The 16,401-nt window shown below is 39.2% G+C and overlaps 1 protein-coding gene across 1 annotated transcript in view; it reads left to right on the top strand.

Annotated features, from left to right (window-relative positions):
• MEGF9 (multiple EGF like domains 9) overlaps positions 1-16,401 on the top strand; it is a 94,576-nt gene that overhangs the window by 39,965 nt on the left and 38,210 nt on the right. Inside the window, exon 2 of the mRNA XM_005660387.3 lies at positions 1,096-1,297. Coding sequence (XP_005660444.1) covers positions 1,096-1,297 — 202 coding nt within the window. The remainder of the gene's footprint in view (positions 1-1,095; positions 1,298-16,401) is intronic.

The raw sequence follows: 16,401 nt of genomic DNA, 5'->3' as shown, positions 1-16,401 counted from the left end.
AGGCTGGCAGCTGTAGCTCCGATTTGATCTTTAGCCTGGGAACTTCCATATGCCACGAGTGCAGCTCTAAAGAGCAATAAAATAAAATAAAAATTTTTAAAAAAGCTAAAGCCAATGACTTCTAAATATTTTCATTCAGGGAGTTCCCGTCATGGCACAGTGGTTAACGAATCTGACTAGGAACCATGAGGTTACAGGTTCGATCCCTGCCGTTGCTCAGTGGGTTAAGGATCTGGCGTTGCTGTGAGCTGTGGTGTAGGTCGCAGATGCGGCTCAGATCCTGCGTTGCTCTGACTCTGGTGTAGGCTGGCAGCTACATCTCCGATTAGACCCCTAGCCTGGGAACCTCCATATGCCGCAGGAGCGGCCCAAGAAATGGCAAAAAGACCAAAAAAAAAAAAAAAAAGTTTCATTCAAAAAACTGTTTGAAATATATCTAAAGAAAATGCTTATTTTCTAAATCTTTTAATTTGGGAGAGATTCAAATTGTGATTGGTTTTAACCCATAGATAGGATGCTCCTGTAAATGTTCTCTTCTGGGATTTATGGCTCATCATTTCCTCCCCTTAAAGTTTCAATTCTCCATTAATTTCTTCCTGGGAAGAACCTACTAGTTTATGACTCTACCTGGAGCATAATCTCGTATGACCTGTATAAGTTACCATAGTCAACCATCTGAGCCTTAGGCTGTTGCTGCTATACAGTGGAATTTTTTATTATTTAGCATGTTGTCATTGCCAGTATGTGCTCTCAGTGCCACGTAGAGAGCATAGGCCCTACCTATGGAGATTTCTAATCCAGAAAAACTAATAACATACAGACCCACCCACACATTGGAGTGTAGGATAAGAGGTCTAGAAGATGAAAAGTGATGAAAAGGAAATTGCGAATGTTAGTTTTATAATTATGAACAATAATATAGTTTATATACTTAAATAGACTAAATAGGAGAAGAGTGAATCTGAACTAGGGTTAATTTTATCCATCCTTACAAAGGTGTTGTGAACATTTATTAAGAAAAATAAAATAGAGTTCATTTTATTAGGAAAGCATTAAATCTTAGTTGGTAATATTTTTTCCTTCTTTTCTTTGCAGAATATGTATGTAACTGCTCTGTGGTTGGAAGCCTGGATGTGAATCACTGCAACCAGACCACGGGGCAGTGTGAGTGTCAGCCAGGTTATCAGGGTCTTCACTGTGAAACCTGCAAGGAGGGTTTTCACCTGAATCATACTTCTGGGCTCTGTCTGCCATGCAATTGTAGTCCACATGGCGCCCTCAGCGTACTTTGCAACAGGTAAGCAGCAGAATTTGGAGGTAAAATTAACTTCGTTTTACTTAAAAAAAAAAAAAGGGCCCCTGCTCTCAAAGACAAAGCTAGTTTAAGTAAAGAGGGAGAGGGGCCATAGGTTCACAAAATATTTCATGTATTTTTATCATTTTGTGTATTATAGTTGCTGTCAAGACTTAAAAAGCTAATTCACTAATTTAGTTATTCAAAAGCATGTGGGTCACCAATTTTGCTTTGTAATAGTTTCTCTAAATGTCATGGGGGAAAAAGTGTTGAGGAAGCAGTCTGCTTTCTGTAAGTAATAGCTTTTGGGCATTTCCAGTGGAAATGTCCCTGTTAGGTTGACTAACATACATTGGAGTTTTAGGAAACTTATTCTTTGGTTTCTTTATTCTTTTTTCAAAATTCTGAAATAGTTTCTTTGCACATGTAAGTCTTAAACTTGGTAATATTCTAATCTCTTTGGTGGTAAGGAGACTGCTTTCACTCTATGTACCAGTACATTTGGGGGGGACCAAACGAGATTAGGCAGAAGTTGCCTGGAGGTTCTACTGTGGTGCAGGGGATCAAATGGTGTCTCTGGAATGCTGAAATGCAGGTTCAACCCCTGGCCCAGCACAGTGGGTTAAGGATCATGTGTTGTCACAGCTGCAGTAGGTTACAGCTGCATCTCAGATTTGATCCCTGGCCTGGGAACTCCTTATGCCATGAGGCCACCAAAAAAGAAAAAAAAGAAAAAGAAAAAGAAATTGTCTGGAAATTACCTTGAAAATAGTAAATTATTTTTGGTGACTTAATCTCAAAGAACAGTGCCCTGTAATCTAAGGATCTGCCTTCCACCAATGCTGAAAGTAATTATCCTTTGATCTTGCTTTCTGTGGACCCCAAGTCAAAAAGCTGAAGAGGCAATGTTTTGTAGTGAAAAGAACCCAGCTTTAGGATCTGCCTACCTGTGTGTGGATCCAAGATCTGTTTCCACTTAGGAGTTCTGTGTTTCTAGCAGGTTATTTCCTATCTTTGAGCCTCAGTTCCTTCTCAAGGTTGTTGTGAAGGTTAAATGAGTGGAATCTATGTAAAATACCTAGCACATGTCACTCAATTAATCCTGGTTTCTTTCAATTTCACAGGAATGTTGTTGGCTTGATGACGGAGTGTTTTTAATGAACTTTTAGTTCCTTGGTAGAAAAGTTTCTCTGTGCTTAGTAGATATTTTAGATGCTCTATAAATCATATTGTATAATGTCATATGATATTTTACTTCTGTTACAAATGTAGAAGTGAACTTGATTAAGAAGTTTATGCTTTCAGGAGTTCCTGTCGTGGCACAGTGGTTAACGAATCCGACTAGGAACCATGAGGTTGCAGGTTCGGTCCCTGCCCTTGCTCAGTGAGTTAACGATCTGGCGTTGCCGTGAGCTGTGGTGTAGGTTGCAGACGTGGCTCGGATCCTGCGTTGCTGTGGCTCTGGCGTAGGCCGGCGGCTACAGCTCAGATTCAACCCCTAGCCTGGGAACCTCCATATGCCGCAGGAGCGGCCCCAGAAATAGCAAAAAGACAAAAAAAAAAAGAAGTTTATGCTTTCAAATGCCACAATAATCAATGTCGATGATGCTTGGCATTTTTAAATAGTTAACTGTCTAAATCCTCACAACCCCTCATTTTATGTAGGTTATTAAATCATAGTGGTAGTAAGGAGTGTAGAAGGAATTTCAAATTTGGTCTTCCAATTCTAAGTGTCCTTTTCACCATGCCAAATAACTTCTATCATGAGAAAACTGATAAATCACTTAGTTATTTGAAGTTGACGATATAATGGTTTCTTACCATTGCTCCCTTTACTCCTCTAAAAACACACCCACACAAGTTATAGTCAGAAGGTCCACATTCCTTACCATTTTAAAAGATGAGGTTTGCCTAAGTTTGTTCATTCTGGTACCTAATGAACCAGAATGAAATAAGATTCTTTTCAAATAAGATTCTTCAAACACATTTGTCTTGAGTACTTTTGGAAAGATAGAAAAGCATTTACTTCTAGGCCGAACTCCCTTATTAGTGGAGAAAGAAATAAGATAAAGACTGAGAGAATTTGGGAAGCTGGAGAAGAGGAGAAAAAAGTAATGCTAAGGTTTGTGTAATATCTTAAAGTTTTTATAGGTCTTTTACAAATTATTTTTTTATTTATATTTTGCATGACAGTGAATGTTATTAAGTGACATAGGCTAAAACACCATTCTGAAAATAGATAGTAACTATAAAATAGTGGAAAAGTGCCTTGGACTTATAGTAATTCAAAGCTCTAGGGCAGAAGTCTATAAACCAAATTTATGACCCAAATGCAGCCAACTGCCTGTGTTTTATAAATAAAGCTTTGTTGGAGCACAGATGAACCCATTTTTTAACACATTGTCTGTGGCTGCTTTTGTGCTGCAGTGGCAGAGCTGACTAATTGTGACAGGGACCCTATCTTCTGAGCCTAAAATATTTACTCTCTGACTCTTTAAGGACAAATTTGCCAACCCCTGGTTTAGGATTCCAGTCATGGTAGGTACTGCTTGATTAGCAAGTAGTTTTGGGCAAGTCACTTTATTTCTTTTAATTATTTGTCTTTTCAATTGTGAAGTGGGGATAATAATCTACGTCCTATCTTTCTTCTGTATGGATTCGTTTTTGTCTTAAGGATCAAACAAAATAATGCATGTGCAAATTTTTTTAATCTGTACTTGCTAGACAGACAATAAAAATAATAACAGGCGAGTAGATTCTCCTTGCCTGCCCACTTGCATCTTCTACAAGCCTCCTATCTTAATAAATCTATTTCCTGCTTAAAATAATAATAATAATAATAGGAACCAGTTAACTGCTGTAAGTGCATCATCTCCTTTAATCTTCACAAGAGCTTCCTTGAATAAAGTACTGTTATTTTCCTACTTTGACTATGAGAACACTGTTTAGAGAATATATTTAACTTCCCTAGGTTTACACACTAAATCTGCCATTCAATCCTGTTGAAAAAAATAAACAAATGCTTAGTCTGTGAAGCAGAATGACTTCACAATTAGTGTTTTTCCTAGTAGAAAGCCTCTTGGTTTGACACCCAGATATCCTAGGATATACTGATCTCTCAATTAAGTGATGAACATATAAGAAAATTTTATATTTATGTCCCAGAAACTCAATAAAGCTATATACAACATTTTGAGCAAAGTAATATGTATGAAGTCTTAGGTTAAATTCCAGGTATATAATTGGTAGAATTTCAGAATCTTGTGCAGACAATTTAAAAGTGCACACATGTCAACAAAGAGGATGTGCAGTGTGTTACTGCATAGGAAACAACCATTAATAACCAGAGCAGTTGTTTTTGATCAGGAAGTAATGTTTTAAGCATCTTTACATCCTAACAAGGGAGTTTGTTACTTATATACAGGTGATTTATTGTGTTTTGGTTACGGTTTAGGAGGTTGGTGGTTTTGGGTCAACATGTAATGCATTGTTGGAATTCCCATCGTGGCTCAGTGGTTAATGAACCCTACTAGTATCCATGAGGACGCGGGTTCAATCCCTGGCCTCGCTCAGTGGGTTAGGGATCCGGCCGTGAGCCGTGGTATAGGCCGCAGATGTGGCTCGGATACCGTGTTGCTGTGGCTGCAGTGTAGGCTGGCGGCTCCAGCTCTGATTCAACCCCTAGCCTGCGAACCTCCATATGCTGCAGGTGTGGCCCTAAAAAGACAAAAGACAAAAAAAAAAAAAAAAGTAATGCATTGTAACTTTTTTCATTTAAAATATTAGAAAATGGGTTCTTCATTATTAGCATTTATGTAGAATATCTGATTTTCAGTAATTGATGTTTGATACTAGGCAGGAAGTAGAAGATATTGTTATTATTATTGTTATCTGGTGTACATGGACTATTTTCTATGTGTACCTGATAGGTTCTGTTATTCTTATAGGTCTTTTTTTTTTTGGCTGTTCCCATGGCTCACAGAAATTCCCAGGCCAGGGATCCAACCCATGCCATAGCAGCGATCCAAACTGCTGCAGTGACAATGTTGGATTCTTAACCGGCTGTGGGATTCTTACCCACTGTGCCATACGTGATCCCTTATAGGTCTTTTCAAAAAAAGTTATTAGCATATGATTTTTAAATTATCTGCATAATGTCAAAGTATATTGATTTTTCTCCACTTCACTATCGTCTTCTAAGTCTTTTAAGGAAGGACCTTGCTTCCCCTGCAGCCCTGACAAATAAGGACTGTTTTCACTCTCACTTCTCTTACCTCTGGACCTGGAATTAGAATAAGTATCTTCTTTGTTCCTCATCACTACCTGCTAAGTGCTCTCCATTCTGGCTCTCTGTTGCCTGTCTAATACTACAGCTGTCATAACTCTGGAGGATTTTGGTGTCTATAGATGATCCTGAGAGTGTACTGGCCTTGCAGTTTCTTGACCTCTCTTCCAAGAAGTTTTCCTCCGTGCTCTTTCCAATCTCTATTTCTTTTACTTGCCTATTTCTTGATTGTTTTTGGCCTCAAGCATAGGCATATTACAATATTGAGATCAATCCATAATTTGTTTTTATGAGTTGCTGCAGAGTAATATTTAATTAAAAAAATTTTAACTGTATTATTTCAGAATGTCAGGCAATTTGTCAGAACAAGCAGTACATCACAAAACTCATTTAAAAACCTGTACTTAAAAGAAAGTCATTAGAGGAAAGGCATGGGAGCTCTAAATCCAGCCCTAAGCATCACATTTTTTTACTACCAGAAGGGAAGTTAAATCGACATGAGACTAGAGAAACAGAAATTGGAAATTGTAGAACTATGTACTTTAGCAAGAACACATGGATAAACTCTGAGGAAACACTTCTACGTTCTGCTCTGCTACAAATTATATGCAGATGAGTTAAGGGAAAAAAGGAAATCATAGGCAGGTAGAGTGATATATAGCAGAAAGGAGGTGGAATCTGAAATTAGACTTTGATTCTGTTCTTAATTTTGCCACTTACTAACTGCATGACCAGATTAAGGTATTTTTTTCTCTCTGAGCCTCAGTATTTTCATCTATAAAATGGGATTAATGCAGGTAACAAAGAATTTTTGTGAGAATTAAAAATTGTGTGTGTATGTGTGTGTGTATGTGCCTGTGTGTGTACCAGCTTATGTAATGGGCACTTAGATTCAGCTCAGTAACATCTTGGTAGTTGAATCTTTTTTTTTTTTTTTTTTTTTTTGGTTTTTAAGTGAGGAATAGAATTGATGACTCACAAAAGAGAAGAATTAAGTCACTCAAACTTGGGTATAAATGGGGATGGGGGTATTTGTTTCAGTTAGGAGGGTAAAGCAGAAATTATTCACTAAAAAAATAGCTTATTTTCTTCCATTTTCCTGAAGAAATCTATTATAACCTTTAAAACTGGACATTTTGGAATTCCTGTCGTGGCTCAGCAGAAATGAATCTGACGAGCATCCATGAAGACAGGTTTGATCCGTTGCCTCCCTCAGTGGGTTAAGGATCCAGCCTTGCTGTGAGCTGTGGTGTAGGTTGCAGACGAGGATCAGATCTCAAGTTGCTGTGGCTGTGGCGTAGGCCAGCAGCTACAGCTCTCATTCGATCCCTAGCCTGAGAACCTCCGTATGCCACAGGTACAGCCCTAAAAAGACAGAAATAAATAAATAAATAAATAAATAAAATTGGACATTTCATATTTTGGAATAATAATAGCTAAAATTAACTGCATGCACACTAGGCACTATCTTAAAGCCTTTGCATGTATTAATTCATTTAATCCTTACAACAGCCATATCACATAGACACTGTTATTATTATTCTCATTCGTAGAGGAAAAAAGTTACAAGTTAGGTAATAGCAAGTAAGAGTTGGTATTGAAACACACGCAGTCTGGATCTAGAATATATATTCTTACCCTCTATGTTGGTATAGCCCTTTTCAAAATCTCAGTTACTGAGCAAAGTGAGTGATATTGTAAGAAACCTTGATGCTGTGGTGCTGATATTTTATAGGAATTTCTTCTGATTATATAGTTCAGTTATATAAATAACTCTTTTTGGGAGGGACTAATCCCAGTTTTAGCTTAGTAGACATTGAACAGTAAAGGAAGTTTATAAATATATACTAAATTTCTAAGTAGAATAGAGTAGAAAGTAAAAAAAGAATAATAAGGATTCTCAGAGGAAGTAGGAACCGAGTTGTGCCTTGCAGGTTAAGATTTGGTTAGGCTGAGAGATGAGAAGAAGACCTTATCAGGAGATAAAAAACATACAAATTCAAGAGAATTTCTCAAGATTATATGATGATATGAGAAATCTGATCTCCTAACACCTATGCAAATTCTCTTCTTCTTCTTCTTTTTTTTTTTCTGTCTCTGTCTTTTCTAGGGCCGCACCCCCGTGGCATATGAAGGTTCCCAGGCTAGGGGTCCAATCAGAGCTATAGCCACCGGCCTACGCCACAGCCACAGCAACTAGGGATTCAAGCCGCGTCTGTGACCTACACCACAGCTCATGGCAACGCTGGATCCTTAACCCACAGAGGGAGGCCAGGGATCGAACCCACAACCTCATGGTTCCTAGTCAGATTCGTTAACCACTGAGCCACGACGTGAACTCCACAAATTCTCTTCTATCTTGACCTCATTGTTCTCTTTTCAAAAAGAAATGAAAGTAGAAAAGTGGACTCAATTCTCTCCTGACCCTGTCATACATCTAATGTCCATGAATGAACAGCTGTCTTTTTAAAAATTTATTTGCCTTTTCTTTACATCCATATATTTCAGTGGGAGTTGCCCCTGTGAGGGTAGAATTTGGCTGCAGGAGCCAGATGTGGGCTGAGCAATGTCTTTGTGTGCAAACACAAGGCCCTTTATGTACTGACAGCTGGCCGCCCCCTCACATCACGTTGGTGTTCCAACCTGTTTAATTGGGAAAGAGTTGGACAACAGTACCTTAACTTCTCATTTTTGCTTTTGGAATGCATTTCTAATATTTTCCTGATTCACATTTGGATATATAGTTTAATAATGAATGGGGAAATCAGATAGCACTTTATCTCAATAAAGCAGTATGCCTAGTGAGAGCTTGAATCTCTTAATATAGCCTTAGACTGTTGTCAATTTTGCCTTTATATGTAGGCAGTCATATACCGATTTGAAGGTTTTTTTTTAACGTACCCATAGTAGGTTGGTGTACAAGGTATGTCATTTAAAACTGTCTCTGTGGGAGTTCCTGTTGTGGCGCATCAGAAACAAATCCAATTAGGAACCATGAGGTTGTGGGTTAGATCCCTGGCCTCGATCAGTGGGTTAAGGATCTGGCATTGCCATGTGCTGTGGTGTAGGTCTCAGACATGTTTTGGATCTCATGTGGCTGTAGCAGTGGTGTAGGCCGGCAGCCATAGCTCCGATTGGACCCCTGGCCTGGAAACCTCCATATGCCATGGATGTGGCCCTAAAAAAGCAAAAAAAAATCTAAAAAAAATAAAAAAAATAAACTGTTTCTGTGAGATACCAAAGAAGTTCTGTCATGGTGTAATATCCTTGCCTATAAAACCTGTGGTTGCTGCTGTGTAGTGTATTTTGAAATATTTACTACTTTGCATTTTTAATTATGGAATGTGCCCCAGGACAAAGGACAAAATTTTACACTTGAAATACACTAATGCTGAAACAAATGTCAAATAAAAAGATGACAAAATCTCCAAGACTCCCATTCATATAGGGCTCTGAAAATCATTTCTTGTGTCATAATCAGGAGTAACAGTTGCTTGTGTAAACTCTTATTTATTACTTTGTCTGTAATTCTGGGACATTAAGAAGTTTTTTGATCACTAGAAACAATTAGAAATGGAGGAATCCCTTGTCATTTTATTCACTGTTCATTTAATAGACGTTGCCATTTGCCACTTATATGTCAAAATACATTATCCCTGTGTTCAGGGAATTTGAAATGGAATGCTGTAAGTACAAATGAAATATGAGTATTTATAGAGGACACAGGAAATTCAGGGAGGTCTTAAGAGAGGAATTGAAGAAGTTGCATTGAAATTGAGGAGAAGTTCCCTTTGTTGCTCAGTGGCTGATTAGGATCCATGAGGATGTGGGTTTGATCCCTGGCATCTCTCAGTGGGTTAAGGATCCACCATTGCTGTGAGCTGTGGTGCAGGTTGCAGGTGTGGCTCAGATCCTGTGTTGCTGCGGCTGTTGTGTAGGCCAGCAGCTGTAACTCCAATCCTGCCCCTGGCCTGGGAACCTCCATATGCCATGGGTGCAGCCCTAAAAAGCAAAAAAAAAAAAAAAAAAAAAAAAAAAGAGAGAGAGAAAAGAAAAAAGACATTAGAAGGATGGTAGAAGTTTGTATGAAAGAACAAATCTTTTTTTTTTTTTTTTTTTTTTCAGGGCCATATCCATGGCATGTGGAGGTTCCCAGGCTAGGGGTAGAATTGGAGTTATAGCTGCTGGCCTACATCACAGCCACAGCAATGTGGGATACAGTTCATGGCAATGCCAGATCCTTAACCCACAGAGCAAGGCCAGGGATCGAACCAGCGTCCTCGTGGATACTAGTCGGGTTTGTTCACCACTGAGCCACAACGGGAACTCTGAACAAGCCATCTCAAGTAGACTACAAGTGTCTCACTATTTCTAGAAGGCAGGGAACACTTGATAGTGGTAGAGAGGAAGGGTTGAAAAGGTGAGACTTTTGTCTGTTTATTTACTGTTGTATGTCTAATACTCAGAATGGTACCTGGTACAGAGTACACTCAGTAAATACTTGGTGAATGAATAGAATGATGAATGGATGAAGAATAAACAGGGCCAGACCATGAAGGGCCTGATATGCTGTGTCAATGAGTTTGTCCATTACAGAAAACCGAGTAAAAAGTGACATCAGGTTTGCTCTTTAGAAAAATTATTCTATCGGAAGTCTGATGGATAGAGAGTGAGCGCAGGCTAAGAGACCAGGGAAAAGGCTGTTGTATAACAGTCCAAGCAAGGGAAGTTAAAGGGCTGATCTAAGACATTGACACTGGCATTGGCAATGGTGCTGGAGAGGAGGGAACCAATATAGGAGGGAAAATTCTACAAAACTAGTTGGTCGATTGTATTTATAGAGTAGGGGAAAGAGAGAGATAGAGATGACTCCCATGTTTCTTTCTGGCTCTGGCACGTGAGTGAAGAGACAGCCTATTAACTAGATAAAGAATACAGGCAGATGACAAGATGGAGGGAGATGATTATGACGTTACACTTCAACGTGTTCACTTTGAAGTAACTATGGGACATTCAGATGGAGATGTATGGTAGACAGTTATGCATACATTATCTGTCAAACTCAAGAAATCTTATAAACTAGCTTATTCTTATGTTGTTTTAGAAGAAAACAAAGCTTCGTAGCTTTAATTTTAATTAAAAATAGCTTTATACACCAATTATTATTCTTTCAAGTAAACCAATCTCTAGTTTAAATTACCTTTTTTTTTTTAATACACTTCAGTGTTTTTTCCGTGAAGGTAGCCATTTTAGTCAAATGCAGGTAATGAGCTTTCAATCTTTATCCTGTTGTGGTTCATTTGTTTCAGTAAATGTTTCTACAGTGCCAAATGGTTATGTGTTAGAGCACAGATATACCAAGTATCGTGTAAAAGTTCATGGTAAAACTGATGAACCTCAAATTTGAATGTTAGTAAATGACCAGACAGGGGCTTATTCATAAAACAGCACTCTGTGCATTGAGGTTTAAATGTAAATAACTAATGTAGGTTACAGTGTGGAAAGCTCTGTGTGTTTTCAGTACATTTCTATCTTAAGCCCTCCATTCCGCCCTCCTGGTCTTCTAATTATTAACTAGATATCACCTGTAGTCAGATGAAGGCAACAAACAAACAAAACACTTTTTCCTTCCAGCTATTGCTGACCTTTGTGAACATTAACATAACAAGTCATGGTGAAGTGATCTAGTTGCTGTTGATCAAACATATAATTTTCCCTAAACCATACTGCAGATCACTCTACTTGTTTTATGTTATGAAGCCACTTTTAGGCCAGTTTGGAATTTTTAAAAGAAATATTTCAAAGTTTTAGTATTGATAGTATTAAAAAATTGTTTATTTTGCTTCTTCTGAGCGGCTCCCCCAAATCTATAGTTATATATATATGCCAATAGTAAAAATAATCAAGTTCATACAAATGTAACATTTGGTACCAAGGTATTTGTTCAACAAATGATGTGCAGAATACTTTAATAGAACTTGTGGAAAATAAGTAAGACAATGGGAAGACCAAAGGAGCTTCTGGTCTAATAAGATCATTAAGAAACACACACACACACACATATATGTAATTATAATACAAAGTAAAAACTGACCCACATCATAAAATATGAAGATGAGGGGGAGTTCTCTGATGACCTAGGAGGTTAAGGCTCCTGCCTTTTCACCACTGTAGCGCTGGTCACCACTGTGGCTCAGGTTCGATCCCTGGCCCAGGAACTTCCACATGCTGCTGGTGGCGGCAAAAAAGAAAAAAAGGAAGAAAAAATAGGAGAGAATCTGAAATAAATGTTGCAACTCTCATTTAAAAAAATAAGAAGAGGAGTTCCCGTCGTGGCGCAGTGGTTAACGAATTCGACTAGGAACCATGAGGTTGCGGGTTCAGTCCCTGCCCTTGCTCAGTGGGTTGACGATCCGGCGTTGCCGTGAGCTGTGGTGTAGGTTGCAGACGCGGCTCGGATCCTGCGTTGCTGTGGCTCTGGCGTAGGCCGGTGGCTACAGCTCCGATTCGACCCCTAGCCTGGGAACCTCCATATGCTGCCGGAGCGGGCCAAGAAATAGCAAAAAAACACACACACAAAAAAATAAAAATAAAAAAAAATAAAAAAAATAAAAAAATAAGAAGATATGAGTTCCCGTCGTGGCGCAGTGGTTAACGAATCCGACTAGGAACCATGAGGTTGCGGGTTCGGTCCCTGCCCTTGCTCAGTGGGTTAAGGATCCGGCGTTGCCGGGAGCTGTGGTGTAGGTTGCAGACACAGCTCGGATCCCGCGTTGCTGTGGCTCTGGCGTAGGCTGGTGGCTACAGCTCCGATTGGACCCCTAGCCTGGGAACCTCCATATGCCGCGGGGAGCGGCCCAAAGAAATAGCAAAAAGACAAAAAAAAAAAAAATAAAATAAAAAATAAAAAAATAAGATAAAATGTTGAAGGGGTTAAGAAACTGGGAGATACCACTTGTACCTGGACAAATCAGAGATGATTTCATTGAAGAGATAGCTTTTGACCTCAGTTTTGAAGGAGGGAAAGGATTTAAACATACAGAAGTGGAAAAGGTGGAAAAGAACATTACAGAACAGGAAACATTAACATCTCAGAGATGTGCTTACACAGGATGAAAGGTGGAAGAAGAGTGTGGCCAGAGGGGATAAATCAGGCAAGTCCTGCTGGGATCAAGTCCCAGAGGGCCTTACACATGGTAGGATTTTATTCACGAAGTGATTTTTTAGGCATTGAAAGATCAGCACCATGTTCTAGCAATAGTAGCATGGGTGGATACAAGCAGGGGGAGAGCAGAGGTAGAGTGAAAACTAGTGAGATTGGAGAGACTATTGAGAGAAAGAAGAATAGTGAGAATGGTGATCTACCCCATGATAGCAGTGTTTCCATGCATAATTCTCTAGAAAGTTTATGACTTTTGCATTATTATATACACACAAGTGTAAAGGCAGTGTGTGTGTTTCTAAGTTGAATTTAAGAAATTGCTCAGTCCCAGGGTCCCTTCTCAGGTCCACACCCTTGCTGCCTGCTTCCTTTGTTGCAGTCTGCGGGAAATGAATCTGCTGCCCTGTGTTTCAGTAGTTGCTACCACCCACTGTATCCCATGGGATTTTTATCCCCCATAAGCCTTGCTGCTGAGTGTCAAGCAGAGTCCCTATACCCATGTTCTTTTTGTGTTTCTAAAAAGAAATCCAAGGGCCTTTTACCTTTTAAGAATTTTAAAAAAACTGTTCATCTTTATAAGGAGGCCTGTGGGGGTAGCAAATGTAATAGACATGAGGAAGTTGAAAGCTTATATAACTGACAAACTTTCCACAAACAAGGTTCAAATATAAGCATGCCTCTTTCACTTTTCCATTTAATTACTCTGACATTCATATGCCTCAGTAGCATAAATCCAGTACAATCCATTCCCCAACAATTAATTACTAATTTTCCAGTAGCTCTAGGAGTCAGTCCTCCTTAAATGCTGAGTATCAGGGGAGTGTGATTCTGATGAGTTCCCTGATCTTTTTGTTTCTTACTCCTATATTGAGGCTTGACTGAATAGCCTGACAAATGATCCTTGCTCACTAATGGGATGATGCTTTTACTGGTCCAGAATCTTTGGCAGCAACAGTTTTCTGAGGGAGGATAAACCCACTTTTCTGGTTCTAAATTCTTTCAAGGATGCTCTAAACTGGGGCTCCAAAGTTACAGAGATTTAACAATCGGCTCTTTTGGATTATCTGTGCAGCCATATCTCAGGGTATAAGCCAGTTCCAAGAGTACTAGTTCAGGACATTTTGTAGAATCTTTTACCTAACAAACCCCAAATCTCTCTCCCTCCCCTGTACAACAAGTCTTGTTAAACCCTCTGTAAGAGCAGTGGGACCTGTTCACTCTAAACTTACTAAGGAAACCCTAACTTAAACGATTCTTCACCCAGTCAGGAGGATCTGCTTCAAGGTTATTTTTCTACCCCTGCCCAAATGACAAAGCAATTGCAAACTTCTTTCGCTAAATAAGAAAAAACTGGTGTTCCTGTCGTGGCGCAGTGGTTAACGAATCCGACTAGGAACCATGAGGTTGCGGGTTCAATCCCTGCCCTTGCTCAGTGGGTTAAGGATCCGGCGTTGCCATGAGCTGTAGTGTAGGTTGCAGACATGGCTCGGATCCCGCGTTGCTGTGGCTCTGGCGTAGGCTGGCGGCTACAGCTCTGATTCGACCCCTAGCCTGGAAACCTCCATATGCCGCGGGAGCAGCCCAAGAAATAGCAAAAAAGACAAAAAAAAAAAAAAAAAAAAAAGAAAAAACTCAAATTTAATCTCTGGTTAAACATCTCTCTGGTAGGCATTTCAGTGTACTTAGAAAGTTTGAGTTCCCTTGTGGCACAGCAGGTCAAGGATCTGGTTTTGTCACTGCAGCAGTGTGGGTCACTGCTGTGGCACAGGTTCAGTCCTTGGCCCAAGAACTTCCACATGCTGTGGGCACGGCCAAAAAAAAAAAAAAAAGTTTAAAAGTCTTAAAAACACGTAGTATCTTTCTGATGTGTAGTTTGACTTACTTCTGAGATGAAAATAGCACACGGCTTGACCAATGACGTTATTACTACCATTATCAGCTCCAGAACGAACAGCATTAACATCTATTGAATATTTACTATGCGCCAGGCTAAGGGCCTTATGTGGACTGTTTTTAAGGATAAAATAACAACTGATTGAAGTGGTATTAGTCTCATTTTACAGATGAAGAAACTGAGGCTTGAGTAATTTTCCCCCTGTGAGACAACCAGTAAGTGGCAGGAACAGGCTCAGACCAACACCTGACTATACTGCCTTCAGTAGTTCCCAGTGTTTGTTAGTTGAATGGCTGAACCTCTGCTTATTTTCCAAATAAACATGATAACCATCCTAGGTTTAGCTACCATATAGACAGATTCCTAGCATGAGGAATTATCATTTGAGTGATAAAGATAGAAGCATCAGTAATAAGTCACATGAGTATCCTATACTCCCCAGTATGATGAAGTGAGATGAGCATGTTACCTCGGTGATATCCTTCCCTCAAATTTATAACTTTAATTATGATAAGACATCAGACAAACCCACACTGAAGAACATTTTATAAAACTTCTGACCAGTACTCTTTGAAAACTTCAAGGTCATAAAGACAAGGAAAGACCAAGAAACTGTCTAAGAGGAAGAGGCTAAGGAAGTGAGTAAATGTAAGGTGATATCCTGGGTTGGATCCTGGAACAGAAGAAGGACCTTAGTGTAAAAAATTAGAGAAATCTGACAAAGTCTACAGTTTAGCTAGTCACATTCTAGCAATGTTAATTTTCAGTTTTGATGAATATACCACGGTTATATCAAAAGTTAACACTAGAAGAAGTTGGGTGAATGGAAAACATGAACCCTCTTTAAATCTAATACTATTTCAAAATAAAAAGATATTAGAATTGTCATCTAGAGCAGTCAGCCAGGTGAATATTTATAGTATCACTGTTCTGTTATGAGGGTGGAATTGGTCCTGGTGACAATTCTTAGCCTTAGGTCTAGAAGAGGCATCAGGATAAGCAAATAAACCTACTTTGAACTGGCATGAAGATCTGCCATTTTATTTTATTTTTTATTTTTTATTTTTTTGTCTTTTTGCCTTTTCTAGGGCCGCTCCCGTGGCATATGGAGATTCCCAGGCTAGGGGTCGAATTGGAGGTGTAGCCACTGGCCTACACCACAGCCACAGCAACGCTGGATCCGAGCCGCGTCTGCGACCTACACCACCGCTCACGGCAATGACAGATCCTTAACCCACTGAGCAAGGCCAGGGATCGAACCTGCAATCTCATGGTTCCTAGTCAGATTCGTTAACCACTGCGCCGGGAACTCCAAGATCTACCATTTTAGATGTGTGATATTGTGGTTAGAATGTACAATCAAATTCATAGCCTGTTTTAATATTTTAAACATCTTTTTTCTCTAAAGTTTTAAAAGAAGAACTTCTAAAAGTTATGTTAGTAGACTTAGGCTGAAATAGAAGGACTCTTATTCCCACAGAGAAGGCTTTGTTTTCCCCGTGTCCCTTGAAAAAAAATTAAATCAGCATGACTTTTTCCATCTCCGATGTGTTTTTTTTTCATAGTAAGAATTATGTTTCCTATAGGGTAGAGAGAAATACGGGACTATTCATCTTTTTTCTCCTTGGAGTTGATTTCCACTCAAAATATCTAAATTTGTCAATCCCAGAGAGAGATTTGGACTTGAAGTTTCTCGTGATTTGCTTTAAAAAGTAGTATTAGTGCTTCAACCACGATTCTTTTGACATTCAAAGTGTATAGGACTA

This window comes from Sus scrofa, chromosome 1 (assembly GCF_000003025.6).
Source record: "Sus scrofa isolate TJ Tabasco breed Duroc chromosome 1, Sscrofa11.1, whole genome shotgun sequence".
Classification (NCBI taxonomy): Eukaryota; Metazoa; Chordata; class Mammalia; order Artiodactyla; family Suidae; genus Sus; species Sus scrofa.
This window is presented reverse-complemented; position numbering and strand designations above follow the sequence as displayed.